Source organism: Paroedura picta, chromosome 6, assembly GCF_049243985.1.
Source record: "Paroedura picta isolate Pp20150507F chromosome 6, Ppicta_v3.0, whole genome shotgun sequence".
Lineage (NCBI taxonomy): Eukaryota > Metazoa > Chordata > Lepidosauria > Squamata > Gekkonidae > Paroedura > Paroedura picta.
In genome coordinates this window covers 61,480,085-61,507,337 of record NC_135374.1, presented here as the reverse complement: position 1 = coordinate 61,507,337, position 27,253 = coordinate 61,480,085, and the positions used below count along the sequence as shown (strand labels likewise).

General features: G+C 44.2%; 1 protein-coding gene across 2 annotated transcripts in view; it reads right to left on the bottom strand.

Moving 5' to 3' along the window:
* SH3BGR (SH3 domain binding glutamate rich protein) overlaps window positions 1-27,253 on the bottom strand; it is a 68,592-nt gene that overhangs the window by 9,963 nt on the left and 31,376 nt on the right. The window contains exons 3-6 of one of the 2 annotated variants that reach the window (XM_077342727.1): window positions 17,723-17,803; window positions 11,836-11,904; window positions 8,968-9,069; window positions 6,159-6,191 (exon numbers count right to left, since the gene is read on the bottom strand). In XM_077342727.1, the coding sequence (XP_077198842.1) occupies window positions 6,159-6,191; window positions 8,968-9,069; window positions 11,836-11,904; window positions 17,723-17,803 (285 nt within the window). The remainder of the gene's footprint in view (window positions 1-6,158; window positions 6,192-8,967; window positions 9,070-11,835; window positions 11,905-17,722; window positions 17,804-27,253) is intronic. The other variant, XM_077342728.1, reaches the window with a different exon arrangement.

Sequence of the window (27,253 nt, the reverse complement as noted above, 5' to 3'; positions counted from 1 at the left end):
TATCAACCTAACCATCTGAAAATGCAGTCTATGATCTTCCAGTTTACCCATGAGAACATCACAGGAAACCTTGTCAAAAGCCTTACTAAAATCCAGGTAAAAAACATCCACTGAGTTGCCATGATCTAATAAGCTCGTCACTCAGTCAAAGAAGGAAACCAGGGTGTAAACTGCACGGAGTTTTTATTCCAACCCCAGATCGATTCAGTCCCTGCCCTCTACACAGAATGCGATTTCCGTTTGGATTTTGGGTGATTTTAATTTTCCTTCTGCAGCAAGAAGGATTGATCCGGAGTGACCCTACCTTTATTGTGCGATATCTCAGACTGCTTTTAATCCAGAATATCCATTTGGGAAAGAAAGCTCTGTGGTAGAGAACCTCTGATAGGCTACACCTGGTCATGTGACACGCTTGCCTTAAAGGAGAAGCCCCTAATTTCTCTCAACTCCTGTCAGTCCTGGATTTTTTCTCCCTCCTCTGCCTTTTTCGACCCTGTCCCCCTCCCCTTCAAGAAAAGAAAGGGGCTCCATGCCTGGCTCCTCTCCCCCCCCCCCTTCAAGAAAGAGTGTGCCCTGGGCAGAGTCTGCACTTACTTTCTTTATTCCATTGTCAATCCTGTTGAATTCAGATCGCTTTGAGCTCAGGTCTTCCTCTTTCCCCCCTCCCCATTGAAACAGGAAAGTCTTCTGCACATGGTTAGGGAGGCTCAGAAGGTGGGGGGGGGGCTCTTTCTTTCTTTTCTTGAAGCCTCTTTCTTTCTTTTCTTGAAGAGAGGGGGGAGAAGCCAAGCAGGGCGCCCCTATCTTTTCTTGGAGGGGGGGGAGAGGATCGAAAAAGGCAGAGGAGGGAGGAAAAATACAGGACCGACAGAAGTTGAGAGAAGTTAGGGGCTTCTCCTTTAAGGCTAGCGTGTCACATGACCAGGTGTAGCCTATCAGAGGTTCTCTACCACTGAGCTTTCTTTATTCAGGATTAACAGCAGTCTCAGATATGGCACAATAAAGGTAGGGTCACTCCAGATCAATCCTTCTTGCTGCAGAAGGAAAATTAAAATTGCCCAAAATCCAAACTGAAATCGAATGCTGTGTAGACGGCAGGGACTGAATCTATCTGGGGTTGGAATGAAAGCTCCGTGCAGTTTACACCCAGGTTGGTCTGGCAGGACCTCTTGGAGACAAATCCACACTTACTCCCCCAGATCAACAAATTGTCTCCAGATGATTGCAGATCACCCCCTTTAAAATCTGCTCCATTAGCTTCCCTGCAATTGAGGTCAGACTCACCGGCCTGTAGTTTCCCAGGTTATTTCTCCTCCCTTTTTTGAAGATTGGGATAACATTCGCTCTCTTCCAGTCTTCTGGCACCTCTCCACTCCTCCAAGAGGTCTTAAAGGTGATGGACAAGGATTCTGCAAGCTCTTCAGAAAGTTCTTTGAGCGCTTTCGGGTGCACACCATCTGGCCCAGGGGATTTGAACTCATCCAGTTCAGCCAGGTGGCTCTTGACAACCTCTGTGTCCATGTCAATCGGCTACCCAGACATTATACCTTGCTTGTTACCATCCTTGGATGTGTCCATATTCATTTGGGAAAACACAAGAGGCAAAACAGGTACTGAGACTTTCTGCTTTCTCTCTGTCCTCTGTCAGAGTTTCTCCATCTTCATCCAATAGCCAGTTTGGTGTAGTGGTTAGGAGTGCAGACTTCTAATCTAGCATGCCAGGTTCGATTCTGCTCTCCCACAGGCAATCAGCTGGGTGACCTTCAGCTTGCCACGGCACTGATGAAACTGTTCTGACCAAGCAGTGATATCAAGGCTCTCTCAGCCTCACCCACCCCACAGGATGTCTGTTGTGGGGAGAGGCATGGGAAGGCAACTGTAAGCCACTTTGAGCCTCCTTCAGGTTGGGGAAAGTAGCATATAAGAACCAACTCTTCTTCTTCTTCAATGGCAGGCCTATGCCTCGTTTACCTTACATTTGCTCCTCACATATCTGAAAAGGCTTTTCTTGTTGTAGTGGGCTTCCTTGGTCAGTCTGAGCTCATTCCCAGCATTTGCCTTTCTGATGGCTGAACTGCAATGCCTAGTAAACTGTAGGTACTTTAGAGGCCTGTCCTTTCTTCCATTTCTTAAACATTTTCTTTTTCTTCCTTAGCCTCTTCTGAAGTTCTCTGTTCATCCAGATAGGCTTTTTGGATCCCTTACCATGTTTCCGTCTTGCTGGAATAGTCATGGCTTGAGCAAGTAATAGCTCTTGTTTAAAGGGAGCCCACCTGTCACTTGCTCCTTTCTCTTCCAGCATTCTGGTCCATGGGATGACTCTTATCATATCTCTGAGTTTATTAAAGTCCGCCTTATGAAAATCTAACAGATGCATCTGGCTAAAGTCCTTGGCCCTCCCATCTTAAAAGGAATTCTATGAGGACATGGTTACTTCCCCCCCCCCCCTTCCAGGGTCCTCAGCTCCTTCACTCTATCCACCAGCTCTTGCCTGTTGGTCAGTATTAAATCGAGTATGGCCAAGATTCTTGTGGGTTCTTCCACAATTTAATAAATGAAATTGTCAGCCAGGCAAGTCAGAAAGTTGCCTGACTTAGGACGCTTAGCAGAGTGTTTTCCCAGTACATGTCAGGGAAATTGAAATCTTGTTGCCTGAATAGGCTAAGGAGGGCAGCGTCCACATCTTCACCCTGGTTAGGTGGTCCATAGCAGATGCTAGTCACTAAACTAACAGAAACAATTGCAATTACAAGTGAAAAAGGCACATGCCAGAGATGTCCTTTAGCACCATTATTATTTATTCTTGTGATGGAGATTCTGGCTATAAAGATCATACAAAATGCCAGGATTCAAGGTATAAAAGTGGACTGTGCAGAGTTTAAAATGAAAAGCTATGTAAGTTATATGATTGTGACAGTGAATCCCCAATATCACTGTAGCATGTAGTGGAACATAATGAAGAATTCAGATATTTCTCTGGCTACAAAATTAATAAAAAGAAGACCAAAATAATATGGAAGTTTCTAATACACTACATCAAGAAGATACTATAAGGAACACAGAATGTACAGCTGCCACTAATCCCATTAAATACTTGGGAGTAAATGTGACTGTGCAAATTGGCATCCTCTTTAAAAATAATTACCAGAAGAGCTGGATGTTGTTACTACTACAACTAGAACAGAAGAACTACTGAAAACATGCATAATTAAAAGGCTGTGGAACAGGTATCTATGCATCAATTAAAACTGTTATGGGAAAGAGATAGCAAGTTCATGTGTTACGAGAACTGGTACAAAAAGTTCATGTGTTACGAGAACTGGTACAGATGGTATATAATCAAAAGATACAGAGAAAATAAACAAAAACTACAAAGAAAGATGATGGAAATGGTCAAGACATAGATGGAACTTTTTCACATGGGTTGGATCTATAAAAAAGCAAAAAATATACTAGAAATAAATATATGGAGAAATTCAGACTATTTAAAATATTAAATCTCCCATGGAAGCTTTAAGTATGTTATTAGCAATCTTGCCTAATAATTTGCCGAAAATATTTGAAAAGATATTCAGGTATATGGTCATACTGGCTACAATTATTTATGCAACAACATGGAAAGCAGACATTTGTCCACAATTAAAAGAGTGGGAAAACAAAGTTGCTAAATATGCAGTGATGGTGAAACGATCATCTTATTTGAGAAACCAATCAGTTGAGGAGAGTCTGAGTGTGTATTATTTTTATGGAAGTAGAGACAAATCTAGAATGAGACTAATTACTTTTTTGTGTATAAATATATTGCAATGAAGAAGCAGCATGAGAAGTAGTTCTAATGTTAAAGTGTCATATAGCTTTCGAAGACAAGATACCACTGAATTACTGGTTTTCTTTAAGGACATGTTCCTGTATAAATCTGTAAACATGCATTTTTTCACAGATCTAGCTAGCTTATAGTTTTCAGCATTGAGAATATTTTTTAAACTTTTATTTTATTAGATTTCTTACCTGCTACTCTGTGATAGCTCTGGCAGGGCCCTCAGCTCTTCCGGGAGCTCACTCCACCAGGTGGGGACCAGGACCAAAAAGGTCCTAGCCCTGGTTGAGGCCAAGCACACTTCATGTGGGATCACCAACATGTTTAAACCCGCAGAGAGCCCTGAGAGGGGCATAGGGAGTTAAGCAGTGCCTCAGATACACTGGGCTCAGACCACAAATGGCCTTGAAGTTCAAAACCAGAACCTTGAACTTGATCTGGAATTCCACTGGCAACCAATGCAGTTGCCTCAGCACCAGCTAGATATGGGCTCTCCAAACTGTTCCTGTGAGAACCCTTGCAGCTGCATTTTGCACCAGCTGCAACTTCCGGATCAAGGACAAGGGTAGGCCCATGTAGGGTGAGTTACAGAAGTCTGACCTAAAGGTAACCATCATATGGATCACTGTGGCTAGGTGTTCCTGGGCCAGACTGGAAAGAATCAGTCTTCACACAGGCTTGGGCCCTGCCTATCTGAGGGAGCACTTGTCTCCCAATGCCCCCCACAAGCTTCTTCGCTCTGCGAGTGCTAATCTGCTTGGGGTCTCTGGCCCCAGATAATAAGCATGCCTGGCCTCAACCCAGGCCAGGGCTTTTTTGGTCCTGGCCCCAACCTGGTGGAATGAGCTCCCAAAAAAGCTGAGGGCCCTGACGGAGATTTCTCAATTCCACAGGGCCTGCAAAATTGAGCTCTTCCACCAGGTCTTTGATTGAGGCTGGGACCAGGAAATGTGATACCATTCTGTGAACCTCTACCCTGTGAGGATTGATTGCAGGATGGGGAAGGAATGGGGGCTATGCTGCCCCTTATGTGTTTATGTTGTGACTGATTTACTGGGGCTTTTACTTGGTTTTATATAACCTGCCACGAGTCCACAGAGAGTGGCGGGATACAAATTGAAATAATAAATAAACAAATAAATAAGCAAATGGATGACCGGTTAATGTGCTACTTTACAACAGTCAAAAAGACTTGGGCCCATTCCGCACAAGGATCAATGTGGCAAATTGCTTACGGAAAGAAAAAACAAAATTTAAAATAGTGGAATTCGGCATAACGCATACCTGCCTTTGTAGTGGAATCCAGTTGCGTTTCAATCGTTTCCCACAGGTTTCTGGTCTTGCCAAAAATCGCTAGAAAGGAAGCGATTTTTTCTGTGCTTTGTCCTGCCCCTGGCCGTCAATCAAATGAGCAGCCAATGGGCGGTTGTTACCATGCTCCTGAAAAGCCCCTTTCCCTTTAAGAACAGTTTTTTTTTTTAAAAAGAAAAACACACGTTGCAACGAATATGCCTTGATTCCTTGATTCCTTGCTTCCTCCTAATGTAGAGCCCCATCTAGCTGGCAGTTGGCATGTGGGCTGCTGTTTCATCATTGCCATGCTCCCCCAAGTGAAAAAAAAATCCCCCCCGTGCACGGGCGTGATTTTCGGCCGATAATAAAGGGAACTTGCAAATGGGGCTGTGTTGTGCTTGGTGACTTGAGGGGAGCTTTAAAGCAGCTCTGTGGAGGGACTGCAGCCGGAGAAGCCTCGCTGGGTGAATGAAGTCTCACCGGCTCATTGCTCTCCGCTCGCTCCGAGAAAAAAAAAATGGTGATCGCTTCACCAGACGTTCAGAGGAGAGAGCCAGGGGGAGGGACTTTGCTGAAACTACAACAATGGTAACGCACAGAACTTTTTCGAAACTGTTGCAGACTGTTTGCAAGAGTGTAGCACTTTCCAGAGGGTGAATCCACTTTTTGGGATTTCCCTGGAAGCACTACAATGAAGCGCTTTTAGCGGGACTGTTTCAGGAGTGTGGCAGATTGTGTAAGACGTCGTGCATTACTGCATATTAGTAGCGATTACAATTTGCAACCCTTCTGCTACATTAAATTTGTGCGGAATGGTTTTAAGTGGTGCTCACTGCTCGTAGTCTGGAAAGTAACTTTGTAACAGAGGGATGACTGTTTTGTAACCAAAGGATTATCAGACCCGGCAATATATGCCCTTTGCTGTTCTCTAATACTAACTTCAGTTCAGTATTCATTTTGGGAAATGACAGCTGTCAAAAAAGCAACAAATTATAAAATGAAAAATAAAATGCATGCTACTAGAGAGGATTTGAACAGGTCACTGTACTTCTGTCTGTTCTGGCTGTTCTTCAGCTTCTTCCTGCAAACAAGAAATTAAAAGTATTCTTAAATAGATTTTAAACAATCCAGTGAGTGGTGACAAAACTAATATGACAAACAACAAACAAAAAAGCCAACCTGAAATGTAGTTGAGAACGTGAGAAGCTTGAGAAAACTGTTACTTTATATAATAAAAGTGTATTTCACTTGAATTTTATTTATGGAGCTAAAATATATATAAATATAAAAACAGCAGGAAGTGACACAGGTCACACACATATATATATCAACCTTCTCAGGTTCTTGACAAAAGTAATCTTCCAAGGAGCTTTCAAGCTGTTTAAAGTGAGCTGCAAGGAGGAAGTCAGTGCCCACCTCCTAGACCCCCAGAGACCTGCTTTTCCTTTTCTCCTACTCCAATGAATTGCAAATAAAGTGGGAGCAGGATCAGTGGGGAATGAACTGCAACAAAGCTGGTTGCTTCTGATCAGCTTGGTAGCAGTTGTGCCAAAACATTTGAATTGATGCTGCACGCAGATTGGAAATCTGCATACTGAAGATCAGGTCTGATCCTTAACATCTTGGGCTACAGTGATGTTGTGAATCCTCAAAAGCACAGTGCAACAATCCAATTTGGTATTACACACATAATACAACCTTTTGAGAATTTTTGTTTTTGTTTTAAAAAGCAATCTTAGCTCTAATGGCTGCAAAGACAGACCTGAATCAGGAATAGCTTTGCCACCCTAGAAGCACCCTCCTAGTATGCTGCATTGCCAGGTGTAATTGTTTCCATTTTGCTGCTTCTTTCCAGCATAACAGGAGTGCAGTCAGACTAACTACACCCTGTGCCGACTGAACTCAAGAAAGCATCCTACAGAAGATATAGACAATGGAGCCCTAGGGCCTAGGGATCTCCCCCCCCCCCCACCTTTAACTCCCTCTCTTTTTAACATCTCATAAAGATGTTAAAGTCTCATAAAGAGAACTCAAAGCTTGCACGCAATGTTTTATTTTATTTTGGCTAATCTTTTAAAAAGGCATTACATAGCTTTTGTTTGTGATAATTAGATGTTGATGTATGCTGTGAATAACTCTACAACTAGAAAATAGTTCATTTGGGGGCCTGTGGGAATTTGCTGTTGTCAAAAAGTTATAGAACCTCTTAACAAGACGGCAGTAGTAACTCTTGGGTCAGGGCCAATTTATGAAGGAGACTGACCTAATATCATTTAAGATAATAACAGAATGTATTCTTATAACAGATCATACTCTCATATGTATTAACAATCACTTGGCTAAGAAAAATGGTAAAAACTTCTAGATTAGGAATAATATGTGATGGGAACTGAATATGTATGTTAAAAGAGATGGCAAACCATATCAGCTGGTCGCTTTTTCTTCTCAATTTCTCTGTAAATGCTTTATATAATAATAAATTATAAAATTATAAAAAAAAAGTTATAGAACCTCTTTTACATCACATAAATGACAAGAAACTCCCTTTCCTTCTGAGATTCCTTCTTCTCCATACACATATATATGTCATAAGGGTTTTTACTCTACATGTAACTGGTCATCTTCCCTCCCAGGACCGGGCTGCTGTGAAAAGTTCCTAATACAACTCACATGTAGAAATGGCATTTTCTGCTTTTATCCCTGAGTGGATTTCAGAGTCACCTCCATATTAGCTTATTTATATAAGAAGATAATAGCTGCAGTTCCCAGTTTTCATTCACCCCTCAGCATTGTCCAGACTCACTGCCTCTTAGAATAAAACCTGCTGATGATGCCTTGACTAACGGTTGTTCTGAGGGAAGAGTAATAGCTAGCTGAATAGCAATGGTAGCTAATTGATAAATAAGACGAATGTGAGCCAGGGCCTACTAGATGCCACCAAGAGTTTTCACATGTTTTAAAGAAACACTTGTTAGTCTGCAGCATATTCATTGTGAAATTGGTGATAGATAGAAAGCAGGATGAAGCAATCTATAAATCAAATGTACTTTCTGCCAGTTTTGGTGACACACTCAATTAGAGCAGTGGGAAATGTGAAAACTAATATAACTGTCACTTGTGGAAACCTAAAAGTGGTTGCTACATTTTTCCAAGGAAGACCTAGGATTGACTCCTGCATCCACATAGCTCAGCACCACTCAAAGGTATACTTCAAGCCTCTATTGCTTGAAGTGGAAGTTATGGGGGGGGGAGTTTATTCTGGGTCATTTTATCTAAGATGGTTCCTTCACATATGCAAGTCATCACTTCAGTGAATAACTAGGCATTTATTTATTTTATTTATAATTTAATTTGTATACTGCCTCTCTTGGACTGGCCATCAATATTTTGGTTCTTGTAGGTGACCAGATTTTAACATTGGTAAAGCAAGACACTATTGACCACTATTGATTAAAAATGTGGTCTATATGGAGCAACAAAATTTTTCATAGAACGCATGGAATGCAAAAATAGTATTGTAATATATATTTTTTAATTTCAACATAAGTACAATTTGCCAGGTGCCCCCAGATGTCCCTCCAAACATGGGACAATCTGGTCACATACACACACACACACACACACACACATATCCTAATTAAAAAATCGAATTGGGCAATCCTGTTTATAGCTTTTTTTTAAGACTTCCATGAATTTGTAGTGCTGGGTACAAAACCAGATGAACCTTTCCCCCCCCCCCTCAAATTAATAAGATAATGTTTCTGGAGATGCAGTCCAATGACAGAAATGTAGTGCTATGAATTTTATAAGCAGAAGAGGGAAGCTCTGAACAAAAAACCGACAAAGAAATAAACTACCTGTTGTTCTCCTGTTGGCTCTTCAGTGGAATCCACAACTGCTTCTGTCTTGTCTACTGTGTGCTCTTCATTCTCCTCAGTAACTTCAGATATTTCAGTGTCCTGACAACAAAGGAAAGGCCAGCATGAATAACACAAGAAAGGTAGAAGAGGGAAAGAAATAATTACCAAGCAAACATAGTTTCTCGTTGTTCTTCACTTCACTTTGTTAGGATACACCTAGACCAATTCTGCATGAGGGACTTGACTATGATCACCACTCATTTGGAATCAGGCCAAATTCCCACTTTAAGCGAATGTGGATAATAATTTTGCCACAGAACACAACGAGGTAGAAGTTGGGCCTGATCCATATGGACGCAGAAAACTTGGGACATCCCAGTGAGCTTTCTCCACCCTGGTAACCACTCCTGAGCATCACTCCTGCCAGCTCCTGCCTTGTTCGCTAGGCTGCCCAGGCCCTCCCACTTCTGCTGCTGCCGGCAGAGCCTGTCCTGGCTTCTCCCCATCCTTGTCAGAGAAAACTCATTTAAAACTTTTAAAAAACTGCTCCATACCATTCCACCATGCTGTCAAGCGGAGGAGAGCATTTCTGTTATTTTAGAAAGACCTTATAAGAAAAAAGCATTGCAGAGGAGGCCTGAAAAAGAGGCACATGGCACTGGGACTCAGTGCACTTTCATTCATTCTACTGTACTTCTTTTGCTGGCTAATCTAAGGTACATTGAAAGACAGGAGCAGTTGCTAACAACAGTCAGTCCAAGAGCAGAAGAGTGAGCTCAATGGTCCTGCTGATGCAGCAGTGATGCCTTGAAGAGGAAGCATGAGACAATAAAAGCAGCTGACATGGGAGGCAAAGACATTGGAAGGGACCTCAAGGGCAGCTCCTGACAGCAGCTGAGGGGAGGGCCTTCCATGTCCACAGAACTGCCTCTAGTAGCAGTAAGGCACATCAGGAATGAAGCCCTGTGGAGGCCTGCCTGCAGGCACAGTGTGGCTGTGAGGATCATCCTGGCCAAATGTCTTGCTGGCAATGCTGCATGAAGATAAGGCCCATGGTGACAAGCTGGCTCATTGTGTGCACCCCCGGCAGAGGCTCTGCTGCTGGCACAAATGAGCATGGCAGTAGCCATCCTCTAAAGCAGGGGTAGTCAACCTGTCATCCTCCAGATGTTCATGGACTACAATTCCCATGAGCCCCTGCCAGCGTTTGCTGGCAGGGGCTCGTGGGAATTGTGGTCCATGAACATCTGGAGGACCACAGGTTGACTACCCCTGCTCTAAAGGACACCACAGCCACCTGGGCTCAAAGCCAGCTGGAAGACAGATGGCAGCACTGCAGAGGAAGTGGGCTGGCAAGGTTCTCTGTCGGGGGAAACAACAATTGTGTTATACTGGAATTGCATTGTAATGTGATTCCAGGCTATTAAAAAAAAAAAACAGAATGATTTCAGACTTGGAAGGGGGTGCTGAAATGTCATAAAATGCTGCTGGAAGATTATTGGTCATTTTTGTCACATGACAATGATTGACACATGAAACAAAGTTTTGATTCCCTTCCCCTTAGCTCTCCTGTGTGTACACAACTCCTGAAGGCAAACAGTGAGTGGAACAAGGGCTTTCTGTGCAGTAATGGGAAGAATCAGGGCAACTATCCCCAGGCCAAGAATCAGAGGGCATTGCAGATTAACATCCTCTGTGCAGTAGATGCCTTAAATATCTCATAGCAAAACTTATTTAATTGCACTTACCATTTCTTTAAAATAACAACCCAGAACTGCATAACAAGAGGGCAGATATGGAGGCCTACAAAGAGGATGCATGCACCAGGTATGTTTTTGGCATTAAATTATGCTACAGCTTTATTAAATTCCAGCAGGAGCATTGGCGTACCATGAATGGATCCTGCCCTCTTCCAGTCAGCTGACTGCAAATGGAGTTGCCAAGCACTCAGCCTCACATGGAGCATGGCTCCCCTGTCAGCTGGAATCACCTGGGGGCAACATATAACGTGGGGAATCCTGTTGGCATGAGCTTTGTTCCCTCTGCTACCAGGAAATGCAGACCCCAAAGGGATCTGCCCCATGCACAAAACTGCCAGCTTCAATGAAGAAAACAGTAGAACCAGTACATATAAAAATTTAAATCCACCATGCTGAATGCACACATAGGAGCATAACACAATTCTGAATAGGGTGGATGGCTGGGAAGCTTCCTAAGCCAGTCCAGAAAGTGGACAGGTGCATAATCTCAGTAAAGCATGCAGGCCATTGCCACCCCAGCTGGTCCCCTCCAGAGGTCACGCTGGCAGCGTCAGACATGTCCATGGCTGGCTCCAGCATGCCCCGTGTGCCTTCTCCCGCTGGCTCTCCACCCACTTCTGTGGCCTCAGTGCCTCTGTTGCCACAATCTGTTGCCATTGGTTAAGTTGTGGCCTCATTTATTAAAAAATGTTTCACAAATTCAAAATCCATAAATATTAAAAATGCTGCCACAAATCCCAAACAGTCATGTCCTGCCTTCTATAGGATGAAAGTGCATTAAGCTCCAGGGCAACCCAAATTGTGCAAGGGAGCCCCTTATCACAGATGGCTGCACCATTTTCTGAACCATGGCCTGAAGCTTACCACAGAATACCCTGGGTCTCAGTCACCTTGGGTTACTTTCAGCATTTTTCATTTTTCACAATAGGCTGAGCAATACTCTGGTGAAGCACAGGACCAGCTTTTCCTGTTCTTGCAGACTATTTTATTACTTCTTTTTCTCTAATTGGATGAAGCAAAGCAGAAATAGAAAAACAGAGCATGCAATTCACAAAAGTACTTAAGTGATTATTGATATGTCGAAGGACAAAAACTCTTGTATTACTTCTGCAGGTTTGTGCTCTTCTCCTAAAACGTCACCATTTGGCACATTCTCCTCAGTAATCCACCCTTCCTATGAGAAGAAAAACAAATATCTAAAAGTCTCCAAGAAGAAATATTACTTTTTCTTTTCCTGTGAAAGAAATGGATCAAAGACAGAACATGCTAACTTTGTAGGCAGTTCAAAGGTTCCACACATAGGACTGCCAGCTCTGATTTGGGAAATTGGTGAGGTGAAGGATGGAGAGGCTGGGATTTGGAAAGGGGGGGGGGAGCTCAATGGGTTATGATGCCATGCAGGTCATCCTCCAAAGCAGCCATTTCCTCCAGAGAATTGACATCTGTTGTTTGGAGGTCAGATAAAACTCCAGGGGGTTTCCAGGTAAGCCTATCTACACATCAGATCAAACCACAATGCACAGCTGTTAAGCTGGAAAATGTCTGTAAACCTTTAAATCCCCCAATACAGTAAAAGACAAAGAAATCCTTTTCCCATCCCTGTCCTGTTGCTTATCCCATCCCTTCATCGACTGTGAAACTCACCTAGACCGTTTATGCACTGAGAACTTCACTGCCCCATCTCCCGTGCAGGAGCACAGATCAGGGGCGGATGAGATGCACCAGGCCAAATGCTCCCCCATGTGGGTGCAGGAAGAGGTGGGGCAACCTGCCATGACTAAAACTCCAGCCTGCAGCCTGGCATGAAACCTCCAGTGCATAAACGGTCCTAAAGAAGCCAGTTTGTCACAGCAAATGGAAAAGGGGATAAAAACACTGAACGAGGAATTGACCTGGTAGAAGAAGCAACAAGGAACGGCCTTCCAGTAGCATTCGTATGGATCCTGGTCATTCTTAGAAGAAGAAGAAGAGTTGGTTCTTATATGCCGCTTTTCTCTACCCGAAGGAGGCTCAGAGCGGCTCACAGTCGCCTTCCCTTTCCTCTCCCCACAATAGACACCCTGTGAGGTGGGTGAGGCTGAGAGAGCCCCGATATCACTGCTCGGTCAGAACAGTTTTATCAGTGCTGTGTCGAGTCCAAGGTCACCCAGCTGGCTGCTTGTGGGGGAGTGCAGAATCGAACCTGGTATGCCAGATTAGAAGTCTGCACTCCTAACCACTACACCAAACTGGCTCTTATCATTGTGAATAACATTATATTTCATATAATGTTTTTGCATTGCTTGCTATTGGACATTATATTATATAATTCTGTGATGTTTGATTTTGCTTCATCATTTACACAGCGTTGCCCTTACTGATGAGATAGGGGTGCCAACCAGAGGTGGAGGGGAAGTTTGGAACAGGAGAGGTCCAGGGAGGGGGGGGGGACCTCAGCAGGATATACTACTATAGAGTCTACCCTCTAAATCACCCATTTACTCCAGGGGAACTGAACGCTGTTGTCTGCAGATAAGTGGTAATTTGTTATTTTAAAAAATGTATTATTTTATTTCTATGACTGCTCCTCTCAGCATAGCTGTCTCAGTGTGGTTTACAACAATTCAGTAAAACAAATCAATTCAATAATAACAATGAACAATTTAAAAGTTTTAAAATTTTAGATCCTTAAAAGTGATGCTGTTCACTGTAGCGGCCAAACATAGTAATCAGTTAATCTGCTCACTAGTCAGTCCAAGATGAGAGAAGATGGGGCCCCCTATTAATGATGTTCAGTAGATTTGTTGGCCCCAGCCAAATGCCTGATGCAAGAGCTCTGTCTTGCAGGCCCTTTGGAACTGTGACAGTTCCTACAGGGCCCGCAGCTCTTCTGAGAGCTTATTTCACAGGTTGGGGCCAGGACAAAGAAGGCCCTGGCTGAGGCCAAACATACATCTTCTGGGCCAGGGATCACCAGCCTATTCACATTGGTGGAGCGAAGTGCTCTTTGGGAGGTATAGTCAGTTATGTGGTCCTTCAGGTACACTGAGCCCAGACCGCAAACCAACAGGATGCTTTAGGATGCTCTTGGATGCTTTAGGATGCTTTGGGCTGATCCTGCGTTGAGCAGGGGGTTGGACTAGATGGCCTGTATGGCCCCTTCCAACTCTATGATTCTATGATTCTAATACCTTGAACCTGATCTGGAATTCAGTCAGAAGCCAGTGCAGCAGCCTGTGTACAGATGGGATATGGGCCTCCAAGGCATTCTAATGAGGACCCATGCCACTGCATTCTGGACTAGTTGCAATTTCCAGGTCAGGGACAAGGCCAGGCCTGCATAGTGCGAGGTGCAGTTACCTAACCTGAAGGTGACCATTGCATGAATCATTGTGGCCAGGTGAGATCTCAAGGTACCACTCGGAGGCTGGCAGCCATTCAACCAGACCATTCTGAAAGCTTTCACAGATTCGCACCATTATATCTGCATTTGTTATTGCATTATACAGGAGAGCAATACAGTAGAAATGATTCTGAAAGTTTAATATAAGGCATTGCTGGACTATTGTTTTTAGATTTATTTTCCAACTCAAGAACATTTCACTTACCATAGGATTTGAAATAGCTAATATATTACAGAACTGTTCTAAGATACTAATTCAAGACTTACTTTCAAGTAAGCCAGAATTCAGGCTTGAAATGTCTAGTGTTGGTGTGCACATGTGAAAACCAGTCAGGTCTAAATGTACTCAAACCAGCTTTCAGAATCTTGGGATACCCAGGCAGGAAATATGGTTAACATTATCCTTCAAACTTCCTCCTATGGTGCATGTAGTGCTGCCAACTATCAGGAGAAAAAATATCCTATCCCATTAACAAAGGCTTTATTTCTGTGCTAAGAAAAGTTTTCATCACTCATTTCCGTACATTAAGCCTTTGTTAAAAAGATAAGACCTTTTTTTCTCCTGATTTCGGCCACCCAAAGTGCATGCGTGATCTCAGTCTAAAACTGACTCTTATATTCCTCAAAAGCAAAGATATGGCTCAGATCAGGCCTCATCCAAGGACCAGAGAGGCCTCAGCCACTTCCAGCTTTTGAAGCCACTAGCCATGGTAAAAAAATTTTAAAAATGACTCTACCTGATATATCAAATGGCAAAAAAATTAATCAATTTTTAAAAATGCAAGACCACCTTTGATCTGGAGAGCTTAGGCCAAATGGCTCCCCCTCCCCCTCCTCCTGATTGCTCCTGGTCCAATAGGAAGATAATGTCTGAGTGGGAGAATTTTTAAAGTATACTTTTTTTGGCTGTTGAAAAGTTACTTAACCCATGATAGGACACAATTAATTTTGGCACCACAACAAAAGAGAGAGGGAGAGAAGGAGGCATGGTATTGGTGTAGCCTAATCTCATTTGATCTCGGAAGCTAAGCAGGGTCAGTATTTGAATGGAAGACTTTGGATGGAAGCCAAGGGAGATTACAGAGAAAGGCAATGGCAAATCACCCCTGCTTCTCTCCTGCCTTGAAAGTCCCTTGCTGGAATCTCCATAAATCAGCTACCACTTGATGGCATTTATATATATGGTCATTGGCAATGGCAATAATTAAAAACTAAGGTATACCAGCAAGTACTCGACATGTAGGTGTTCATCAGAGAAGAAGATAAAGTGTAAATATGCTAGAATTATATTGCCAGATTTTAAAAATAAGACTTCTTTTTATTTATTTTTCAAGAGGGGGATATTTTGTCCTGCAAGGAATGAAAATATTCTAAAAACTGTAAGGGGGATTCTTATTGAACAAGAAATACTACAGATAAATATACTGTACTATTGCAGCATTATAAGTGGCTGTTCCTCCTATCTGCTGTTCTATTACTGTAAATGGTTTTCATTATTTTTATTTTATCAGTTCATTTTATTATGATATGGAAAACCTGTAGAGCTGTATTGTTGTGAAAGAGTCACAGAGAATCTTGACAACAGAGATGTCACTCCTTCCTCTCAGCATTGCCAGTTGTCCCGCATTTTCCCTCTGTTTCAAATTACATCTTTGTAATAGAAGGAGGGTGACTTATCAGGAAGAAATCTCCCTCTCAATTAGCACATTAACTTGGTGATGGTCAGATGACTTCTCAGGCAGCTCTTTAGCCACAACACATTCCGAGCTGTTGTCCTTCTTTTCAATCCCCCTTCCCTTCTTCCATTCTACAAGAGTGTACTTTTTTCTTTGTTTTAAAGTCTAAGGTTTCTCAGCACTCAAGAAGCCATGTGGAGTCAGAGTTGCCTAGTTTTCCTAGGATCCTTTACTATTTGAATTTTTGCAGCCTTCTGCCTCCCCAAATACAAACAAACAAACAAAAAACACCAAAGTGACACAGAGCACAGTAGAGTAGAAATCCTTGTACATCGAATTTGGTAGAAATCCTTTGTGTGTGTATGACCGTTTATGCACTGGAGGTTTCATGCCAGGCTGCAGCTTGGAGTTTTAGTCGTGGCAGGTTGCCCCACCTCTACCTGCACCCACATGGGGGAGCATTTGGCCCAGTGCTCCTCATCTACCCCTAATTTTTGCCTTTGCACAGGAGCTGGGGCAGTGAAGTTCCCAGTGCGTAAATGGTCTATGTGTGTTCTTGAGTTCTCTTGTGAGCTACATGCCAATAGAACTTGGTGAGATGCAAAGGTAGGTGGTAAGAAGCTGGTGGTCCTTAGCAGTGATCAAGGAGGAGAAATCTATTGGAATTGCAGCTAGCAAGTAATTTGGTGAAGTCAGACTTGAAGGGCTGTTGTTAAGCTGTTTCACAACGGAGCTGTACCTATGTGCTCACTAGTGGCACATAATGGTCACTCTGAGGTTGGGAATTCTGAGCCATTTGCTCTGAGGATTCCTTTGTTTAAGGTGGGCTCTCACCCACTTCCTGCTTCTTCAGAAAGAGCAGCTCAGAGTGTGCTTTGCAGAAGCAAGCAAACAGCAGCCATTTTTAGGCTCTGCACTCTTTATCTGTTGGTGTGTGGGCATGTAGTCTGCTTGCAGACCAGCTACAGATACTTACAATGTGCTGCTTTTGTAACTATTGAATAGGCTTCATTTGTGCAGGCAAAGCAAAAAAAAAAAAATCTCCCAAAGTTGTAGCAAAAGCATGCCTCTCTAAGCTCCCCCCCCCAAATCAGCAACCAAATTAATAAACCAAATTAAAGGAAGCAAGACTCATGATTCTATAAGGTGTGGCAATAAAGAAGCACTATGCACCTGTGATTTGGAACATAGGCACTTCAACTGAAAAGTAATGAATTTTAAAAAATAGCGGGCATCGCGGGCCCTTTAAAGCATGGAGAAAGGGGACTGGCTGCCTGGCTTGATTGACAGGTGGAAGAGAGTTGTGTATAAAGCGCTTTGCTCTCTTCTGCCATTTTCAGCAGCACTTGTGGAGGGGGAGGAGTGTGAAATGGCAGCAGAGAAGAGCAAAAAGGTGAGGCTGGGAGGCGCGATTATATTTAGTGTTACACCATTCTGCTGGCGTAATGCTATTTTTAATGATGTGCAGAAATGCCCACAGTGATGGAGATGATGCAGTAAGCTCTGATCTTGTGAGAGGAAGTGCAGTATATAAATCTGATGAATAGAGGTGTGAAAGGCAACCAATTATTATTTTATTCATACTAAGAACAGGGCATGTGATTTGTTTTATTTGGATTTAGAACTGAGTTGCCAGGGGGGCAGAGGGGTCCCCAGAATATGATGGCTCTTTGCAGCCCTACTGTCTTTCTAGGGATGCTAGCCTTCAAATGGAACCTACACTGTCTAGACACATTGTTTTTCCTGGAGAAAGTGGATGCTTCGAAGGCGGGCATTGTACCCCACTGAGGTCCCTGTTCTCCCCTGGTTCCATCTCCAGATATCCAGGAGTTTCCCAACCTGAATCTAGTAACATTCCCCCCTCCCCCACACCACTGAATCCCTAATTACTAAATTATTGTTAATAAGTTGCAACACAGGATATACATTCATACCTTTGATCCTGGTGGAGGAGCAAGGCCTAGGAATGAATAAATAATATTTTCTTCTTTTGCAGAGAAAAAGGAGTCAAAATCCTGAAAAGAGAATTCAAAGATATACCAAGAAAAGTTTATAAGAATCATATTGATAAGGGACTAGACACTACAAATCTCTCTTCACAGGCTGAAATCTGGAAACATTGCTAATATACAAAGCTGTAGTCCTGCAATGTTCAGATGCTTACAAAGCATTTAAGTCAATCCGGCACAGGGATACAGAGCACAGCCTTGTGCTGGATACTCTTTCTCCAGAACCAGTCTCAGAAGGTTGCTGTGGGGGAGGAGTTTTTGCAGCCCAATAGAATCCCTTGTGGGGTCCCTCAGGGCACGGTCCTCTCCCCCACATTGTACAACAACTTCATGCGCTCTCTGGCACAGCTGGTATGGAGTTTTGGGCTGGGCTGCCATCAGTACACTGATAACAACCAGGTCTATCTCCTAATGGACAGCCACCCGGACTCTCCCCCGGAACCATTTGCCAGATTTTTGGAAGCAGTGACCGAATGGTTCGAGCAGAGTCACCTGAAACTCAACCCCTTCAAGACGGAGGTCCAGTGGCTGGGAAGTAAGGGGCAGGATCAGGCAGCGCGCTTACCCACCCTGGCAGAGGCGCAACTTACCATCGCGTCCCAAGCCAGGAATCTGGGTGTGACCATGGACGCCTCCCTGACCATGGAGGTGCAGGTCAAGAGAGTAGCGGGTCAGGCATTTTTCCATCTGCGCCAGGCCCAGCTACTAGCACCCTACCTGTCCCTTGATCAATTGGCCACAGTGATCCATGTGACAGTCACCTCCAAAATAGATTTCTGTAACTCACTCTACGGGCCTATCATTGTCCCTGATCCGGAAACATCAGCTAGTGCAAAACGCAGGTGCTAGGGTCCTCACTGCCACACCTTGGAGGGCCCATATCCAGCCTGTGCTGAGGCAGCTGCACAGGTTGCCAATTGCTGCCCGGATCTGGTTCAACGTTTTGGTTTTAACCTTTAAGGCCTTACGCGGGTTGGGACCCACATACCTGAGGGACCGCCTATTGACCTATGCTCCCCGCAGGGCCTTACACTCTGTGGGTGAGAACCTACTGGTCATTCCTGGCCCTAGGGAAGTGCATCTAGCCTCGACCAGGGCCAGGGCGTTTTCGGTCCTGGCCCCAACCTGATGGAATGAGCTCCCGGGTGACCTGCGGGCCCTGCGGGATTTGTCAGCTTTCCGCAGGGCCTGTAAAATGGAGCTCTTCCACCAGGTCTATGGTTGAGCCTGGGGTCAGCGAACTAGAATAATCGCTCCTCCCCCCGGGGGGGGGGGTTGGAAGTGTACATCGCTCCTTCTCCTTTCTCTCCATCGCTTCAATAGTGGGGGTGGGAAAGGGATTCTTTTGCCGTCATGTTGGTATTTTTAAAGTCTTTTAATGGGGATTTTAATCAGGTTAAGACTATTGTTACCCGCCTTGAGCCTTATAGGGAGAGGCGGGGAATAAATCTAATAATAATAATAATAATAATCCATTTCAAGTAGCCTAACTATGCACTGGACTGCAGACTAGAAAATTATCCACTGCTTTCATATCCTTAACCATTGTTCCTCTTAAGATTTGTGAAACAGTCTGGGAATGGAGTGTGTCTGAGTGTCCTAGTTGGAAAAGGGCCAATCAGGGTGCTTGGCCAATCTACTTGGCCTGCCCCTACAGCTCCTGCCCTCCATCCCTGACCGCTAGCCACAATACTCGCAGATGTGCCTGGCTGCTGGAGGCAGCAACTCTCCCACAGTCCACGCCTCCATCCTGCTACAAGTGTGTTAGCTATCAGAATGATGACTGCTGATGGCCCGCCCCAGCACTACTGCGACCTTGCTGTGGTAAAATGATGGGAACGGGTCCTGGGGAGAAGCGGTCAATGCTTCCTTGGGGATGGGTTGGGGAGAGACAGTACTTGCACTGCTCTCAGCCGTTCGCCTTTTCTGTTTTGCACCCACTTTCACCATAGAAGGCAGCGGACAGTGCCATCTTCCAAGGGACTTTGCTATGATGCTCTCTATGCATCGTGCACAGAGCCCCCATACCACTTTTCCTGTGTCCAGCCTCTCCTCCTCCGTGTTTCTCCCTCCCTGTCCCCTTTGTTCGCTCCAGCATCCCGCCACTTGGCAGACACGGTTCCCAGCTGCCCCTGGCACTTGACCATGACAAGGGCCCAAGAGCCTACCCACCCACTCCCTCACTCCGGCGGACATGCCTCACCAGCATATGGGATTAGGCATGTACAGGTTGCCCCATTCATTAGGGTTGCCTACTCCAGGTTGTAAAATTACTGGCAATTTCAGAAGGGCAGTATTTAGGGATGAGAGGAACCTCAGTGGAATATATTGCTATAGGGCTCACCCTTCAAAGCAGCTATGAAATTATGCCTGAAAATTCTACCCTTCACTCTAAATTTCCCAACCTGGAGGTGGCAAGCCTAAAAGCAACCATTTTCTCCAGAGGAACTGATCTCTGTTATCTGTAAGTTAGTAGTAATGGCAGGAGATGCAGGCCAGTGGAGCGATTCCAGGTGGTCAGAGACCTGTTAAATCTGGCTTGCAGAAGGCATTGACTATTTTGCTCAGTACTTTGCAGAAAAAATCACTTGCATCCAGTGGCAGACTGGGCCTGCTCTGGCCTACAGGCCCTATTCCACCCTGCCCAATTCAAGGGCTTCCCAATAACTGGAGATGCCTCTCTCTCTCTCTCTCTCTCTCTCTCTCTCTGTGGTAAGCTCATCACAGTCACTTGACATTTATATAGACTTGCCCACTAAGAGGATCAGGTCTCCAGTTTCCCTCTGAGGCCTTGCCTTTGTGTCTCCCACTGCCTGAAAGGCTGTTTGCCAACTGCCAGCCTTTCCACTCCAGGAGCTCCCTTTTACAATAGCTTGTCTGAGATGCTGAAGGTCTATGTAGTACAGAGAACCACTACTGGCATCCAAAGTTATAAAGTATTTATTTGAAAAAAATGTTCATAAGCACACTTATAGCATAGCATCAGATTTTGCAAGGGATTTTTAAAAAATGCAGTACCTTTCTCTAAATTTGCTCTATCAGATGTTAAAATATTGGAGAGACTCCTTAGTTAAAGAAGTTATAGATCTCTACATAATTTCCATTACCTTGATGTCTTCAGCTTTCCATGAAGTTAATGGCTGGCTCCCCAGACCTCAGTTAAGAGTTCTGTCTCATCTGATGGACCCAGCATAAAAGATAGCTCCTCCTTGCTTCAAGGCATTTTTATAATATCTATTTATATACCCTGATGAGGTCAGGATGGGTAAAAAAAAAAAAAGCATTTCTTGGAAGTCTCCAGGAATTCCTTCCTGAAAAAATGTCCAGTAAAGTCCTCCACCTTTCTGTTCCCTACTAGAAGAATGGGGAAGCTTAATCATCCCATTGTCTTTAGCTGGACCTATTAGCAACTAGAGGTAGTTGATGTGAGCCTGTAAAGTCAATGACTAATTTCCTCTTCACTCTTCTCTGCCCAGCAGGGGGGGGGGGGCAGACCCATTTTGACCCCAAAAGAAAAAAAGCATTTTTTCATGTGTCCATTCCAACTTGGACTGTATAACTTCCCTCACTTTGCCTCAGAACACTGAAAGAGCTGGCAGGATGCAGGTGAGTGCTCTCCCTCCTCCCTCCTTTCAGGTGTGCTGTGAAGGAGCCTCTGACAGCCCCTTACTGAGTGTAGGGAGGTATTTCCGAGAGCAACGCAGGGGAGTCTGAGGGTATGTGTGTGGGCATTCCTTTTGAGGGGGGGTGGCTTTCCCCTTCTGCCAAACAGAAAAGCCCCTTCACACTTAAAATACTGCTCTGACTGGCCTAGCTGCTAGAGGTTAGACACAGCCAAGCCATGTATATTTCTTCTTCGCAACTCTCTGCAGATTTGAGAACTATTGTACAGCGTTATTCTGCAGACGAAACTGGATGCTGTTGCAGAGGTTCTTTTGTCTCCTGTTTCATCTGCACAACAACCCTGTGCAGTAGGCCTAAAGTCTTTCAATTCAACAACAACAACCTGTGTGAGAGGCCTTAAATGTTTCTTCTCCACCACAACCCTGTCTAAATCAGCCCTTTCTGCCTGGGGAGCCGATCTTTATACTCTGCAGATGAACTGTAATTCCAGGAGCTCTCCAGACCCCACCTGGAGGTTGGCTACCCCTGGGTTGGAAATATTCCTGGAGGTTTGGAGGTCTAGCCTTAAAATGAGCCATTTTTGCCTGCAGAGCTGATTATTATAATCTAGAGATGAGCAACAATCTAGATACTATGGTAGAGGCTTGCAGACTGCAGTGTGGGTGTGTCCCTCCTGCAGACTGCAGTGTGGGTGTGTCCCTCCTGGCTATGGCCAGCCCTTACCAGCAACTGTTTGTATTCTGGGTGCAGACAGACAGACAGACCAGCATCAGTCCTGTGAGTCTGGGAAGTGCAGGAAGATCTAAATAAAGAATATTTACAGCCTGAAACTCTAAATAGTGAACAAGTAAATGGCTGGAGAGACATGAGAACCCAAGTGATTTTTTTCAGGCTTAGCCTGGCAAATAAAAACCAGTACAAAAAAACCTTACTAAGGTCAAGACTGCTGTGCACAGGGAGACCTCCTCTTAGGGTTGCCAGCTTCCCTGTGAGGCTCGCTACCCCACCTCCCTCATGGGGAGTCTGCTATGGAGAGAGAAGGGGAAGACGATTGGAAAATGCTTTGAGACACCTGAGCCCTGCTGGGTCACTGCGGCCCATCTCCCAGTTCTCACTGCGGCCCATTCCCATTCCCAGTTCCCTACATACCTCACAGGTTGACTATTGTGGAAAGACAAATGGAAAAGGTGTTTGTAAACCGCTTTGAGACTCCTTTGGGTAGTAAACAACAGGGTACAAAAATCCAGTTCTTCTTCTTCTATGGAGCAACCATGAAAGAATCATGTGGGCACATAACATTTTATCAACAGTGAAAAAATGGAGAAGAAGGACCAGGGTGGACACCTGTGTACTGTGACTACCCCATGTAGATTAGGGCAGGGGGACATTTCGGTCTCTGTGGCCTAATTCACACAAGAAGGGAAATGATGCAGGAAAAAGTTTTTCTCAGTCAGAGTAGTTCAGCAGTGGAATAGGCTGCCTAAGGAGGTGGTGAGCTCCCCCTCACTGGCAGTCTTCAAGCAAAGGTTGGATACACACTTTTCTTGGATGCTTTAGGATGCTTAGGGCTAATCCTGCGTTGAGCAGGGGGTTGGACTAGATGGCCTGTATGGCCCCTTCCAACTCTATGATTCTATGCAGAACTGGGAGGAATTGGTTGCCATGTAATCTCCACCTAAGAAGAGTATCCAGTCTGATTTTCGCTTTACATATCTGAAGACATGGCTCTGGAAAGCTCATCTGTAACCACTATGCCACAATTCCCAAAGATCAGTCCCCTCCCACACTCAACGAACATTCCAAACCACACGTTCTTGACACCCATATCTCTACCCCCGTGTCCTCATTTGTCACCATGCTACCAGAACCTCCCACACAACACACACGTTCATCCCCATGCCCTTACAAACTGAACAACTCCTCCCCTTCCTCTTCCCACCACGAAGCTCTAGCGCCCATTGTATTCCTGGATACAAAGGGCTTTGCCCCTAGTATTAATAATAAAACTTGAGTGATAAATAGAGAGCATGAGCTGAGATCTTCTTTTTACTTCAGGCTAGGGTTGCCAAAGGCCTGAAGTTTCCCCATAATTACAACTGCTTTCCAAACAACAAAGATTAGTTGCCCTGGAGAAAACAACTGCTTCAAAGGGAAAACTCAATGATACCATGGATTGTACTTCCCTCCTCATATTTTTCTCTTCACCAAATCCAGGAGTTTCCCCGGCCCAAGATGGCAACCCTACTATAGTCCCAAATGGAGTTGGAGGCCCACATCCTTGGTTTCTCAGAAGAAATGAAAAGACTCTTAACTACTGCTGTCATGCTTAGTACAGACAAGCAACTTCCTACATCACCTGTCTGCCTTAAACAAAATAGGCAGAGTAATACTGGATAACTACAAATCAAAGAGAGGAACAATGGCATGATAAGGTGGTTGGTTCCAGCCATGATTGGCAGTAAAGAGTGCAAAGGAAATTCTGTTCACTGTTGATACTATGCGTCTGGCTCCAAACCTTTGTGTGGCATTGTGTCTGACCCTAGCCAATGTATGAAAAACATTTTGACTACTTAGTGGAAATACTCTATAAATAATACTAAGCATCTATATAGTATTAGACAATTGTGGCTCTGTGTTAGCACTATTAAAGCCAGGTTCCAAGTGCTGGAGTAAAAGCAACAAGTAAGTAAAGAGTTAGCAATCCTCACTAGGCGGATTGGATTGGAGTGACAGGCTTAAGGGGAATTGATACAGTAACTTTGTGCTGGAAGGAGTTTATTCTGATTTTGGTTGACATACTGTCAGAACCTGTCTGCTCAGTGGTGAAATTTTAGTTAGAGTTTGCTTAAAAGCTAAAAGATTATCTACACAGTGCCTGGATAACTGGGACAGATATTTTTGCAGATGAAATTTGGGCAGTGTGGTGATACTCCCAATTCAGGCCAAAAGGAGAAGGGAGAATTCTAAGAAGAGAAGGAAGAACCCTGCCCAATGAAAAAGGAGCAATCAGGTGTGAGGATGTCCTTGGATGTGTATAACAGAAAACTTGCCATATTTATTTATTTATTTATTTATTTATTTATTTATTTATTTATTTATTTATTTATTTATTTATTTATTTATTTATAATTACACTTTTTCAGTTACGACTCTGCAGCTCCCAGCAGCTAACAATAGCAACCCCCCATAAAAACCCCACCCGCAAAACCACAACTAATAATCACAAAGACCATTCCCCCCAACCCCCATTCTCTCCCACACTCTACATAGTCTCCAGAGAAAACAGAGGGTAACTGGTATTTCTAGGAAGGTAAAGTTGGAGGTACCTGCCTTCTAGAGACCAGGGGAATTCAGATGGTCTCACAGAGATAAAAACAAACAAACATGTTTTGGATGAACACAGTGACTACAACCTCTTAGTTCTAAGAAAATGTAAGAATTAAGAAAAATTTAGAGAGACCTGTCAAAAAGCCTGTAATAAAGAACTTCTAACTGTATTATAGCTTATTTGTATGTTAGAACTGATTCCTCATTCCAACAACCCTCTCCTTCTATGTAAAGTAAAATCTTATGTTTGTTAGTTGCTAAGAATGCCTCAGTGCCATTCTGGCAAAGGGTTTAACTAAAGTGGGCTCTTACAACTTCTCCAAAAGTTCCAGGACTGAGTAAAGCCAAGAAGTCTGTCAGTGACAGAGGTGGGACTGTGAGTTTTATTTTATAACAAAGAAACCATGCTACTAGAGCAGTTCAGTCTGTGAGGGAACAAATGTATTATTTTGGAGGGGGAAATTTACCTCAGAGTGCAGAAGTGTGCGGAAGTCCATCTGTGGATAGCTAAAGTTGAGGATTGAATCCACACAGAAGCTAAAAAGATATTTCTGCAAACTGGGGGTAGTATCAGCTGCTCATAAGCATTTGGGGCTTGGTTGCTGCAGTGGACTTTGGGAGCTGCTCAGAATGACTCCCAGATAACGCCATGGGGAGAGGTGGGCTCACTGAGGCTTCCTTCCTTCATCACTGCTCTTGGAGATACCAACTGGAGCAATTCCAGATTAGCTGCTGAGAGAGAAAAGGGTGGGAGGAAGCTTTCATGAGTTCACCCAGAGCAGTGGAGCCTGGGGCTGCATCAGCCCAGAGAGAACATAGAGAGGAGCTTCTCCTTCCACCCCCCCACAAGTATATCAGACTTCCACTTGTTTCAATATAACTTTATTACACCATGGCATACAACATTACACATCAGCTGTACTGATGCCCATGGGCTCCACCATAGTTTTTGCTGGTGTAATTTTCACTGTTTCTGGAGGGCGTTCCTGAACTGGGGTGGCTTAGGAAGTCAAATACTTTCTGTCCCTGGATCTATCTCTTTCCCTGCCAGTGCAGTTGCTTTGCCAGTGTCAGTCTCTGCCATTGCCACATCAGCTGCCAGCTCTACCAATGCATCTTGGAGAGATTGCAACGTAATGCCTTGATGGCCCCCAATGCACTTTAAGTAGTTCGTATAACAGGATAGAATATCAGTTAAATGACAGGAATAAAAGAGTAGGAATTCTGCAGCAGTGGGGTCCCACAAGGATCAGTACTGGGGCCAGTACTGTTTAATTTATTTATAAATGATTTGGAACTAGGAGTAAGGAGTGAGTGGCCAAGTTTGCAGATGACAAAAAATTAATGGTGGTGAAAATTAAGATGGACCGTGAGGAGCTCCAAGGGGACCTCCACAAACTTGATGAGTGGATAACAATGTGGTACAAAGTTCAGTGTTGGTAAGCATAAGGTGGTGCACAATGGGACAAAAAATCCCACTTCAAGTTTCAGCTAATGGGGAAAAGATCTTGAGGTCATAGAAGGTGGCTCAATGAACATATCAACCAAGTGTGCTGCAGTGGTGAAAATGGCAAACTCTATGTTAGGGATTGAGAACAAAGCGGCTAATATTGCCCTTGTATAGATCTATGGTGCTGTCTCATTTGGAAGACTGTGTGTAGTTCTGGTCATTGTATCTCCAAAAGGACACTGGAGAGCTGGAAAAAGTACAGAGGAGGGGAACCAAGTTGATTTGGGGGTTGAAGAACTTTCCCTGTGAGGCAAGTCTAAAGAGTCTGGACTTTTCAGGGGATGGGGGACACAACATTATAGACGTTTATAAAATCATACATGGGGGGGGGGGAGAGAGCGCTCCCAAAATACTAGAACTTGCGGGCATTCAGTGAAGATGATGCTCATTGGGTTCAGGATGGACTATAGGAAGTACTCCTTTACACAGACAGTGATTAAAAAGTGGAATTTGCTGTCAGATGATGTAGTAATGGCCACAGGAATAAAGAGCTTTAAAGGGGGATTAGACAGAATCATGGAGGATGTTTAACAATGACAACCAGCCATGGTGAATGAGGGGAACCTCGACATTCAGAGCCACTAACTTTCTGAATTCCAGAGTCAGGAGGCAACACCAGGGGAAGGTTTTGACTTTTATGCCCTGTTTTTGGCCATTCAGAGGAACTGGCTGGCCAATGTGAAACAGGATGCTGGATTAGGTGGACTACTGTTCTGTTCCACCAGGTTTCTTATGTTCTTACTAGGGGCCAAGCCTATTTCATTCAGGAATACAATGGGCACTAGATTAGGGGGGTGTAGTGGAAGAACTCTGCATATGACCTCCTCCTCCCCACAGGACCTGGAAAGGCTGCAGGCAGCTGTTAGGGAACTCACTGCCAGGAGCAACTCTCATGCAACAGGAATCTGCAGCCTCCAAGCCTCCGAGGGAAGTGGGAGGAGGAGGTGGTCAGGGGTGGGGGGTGGAAGGCGATTGTCTGGCCACTGGATAGACAG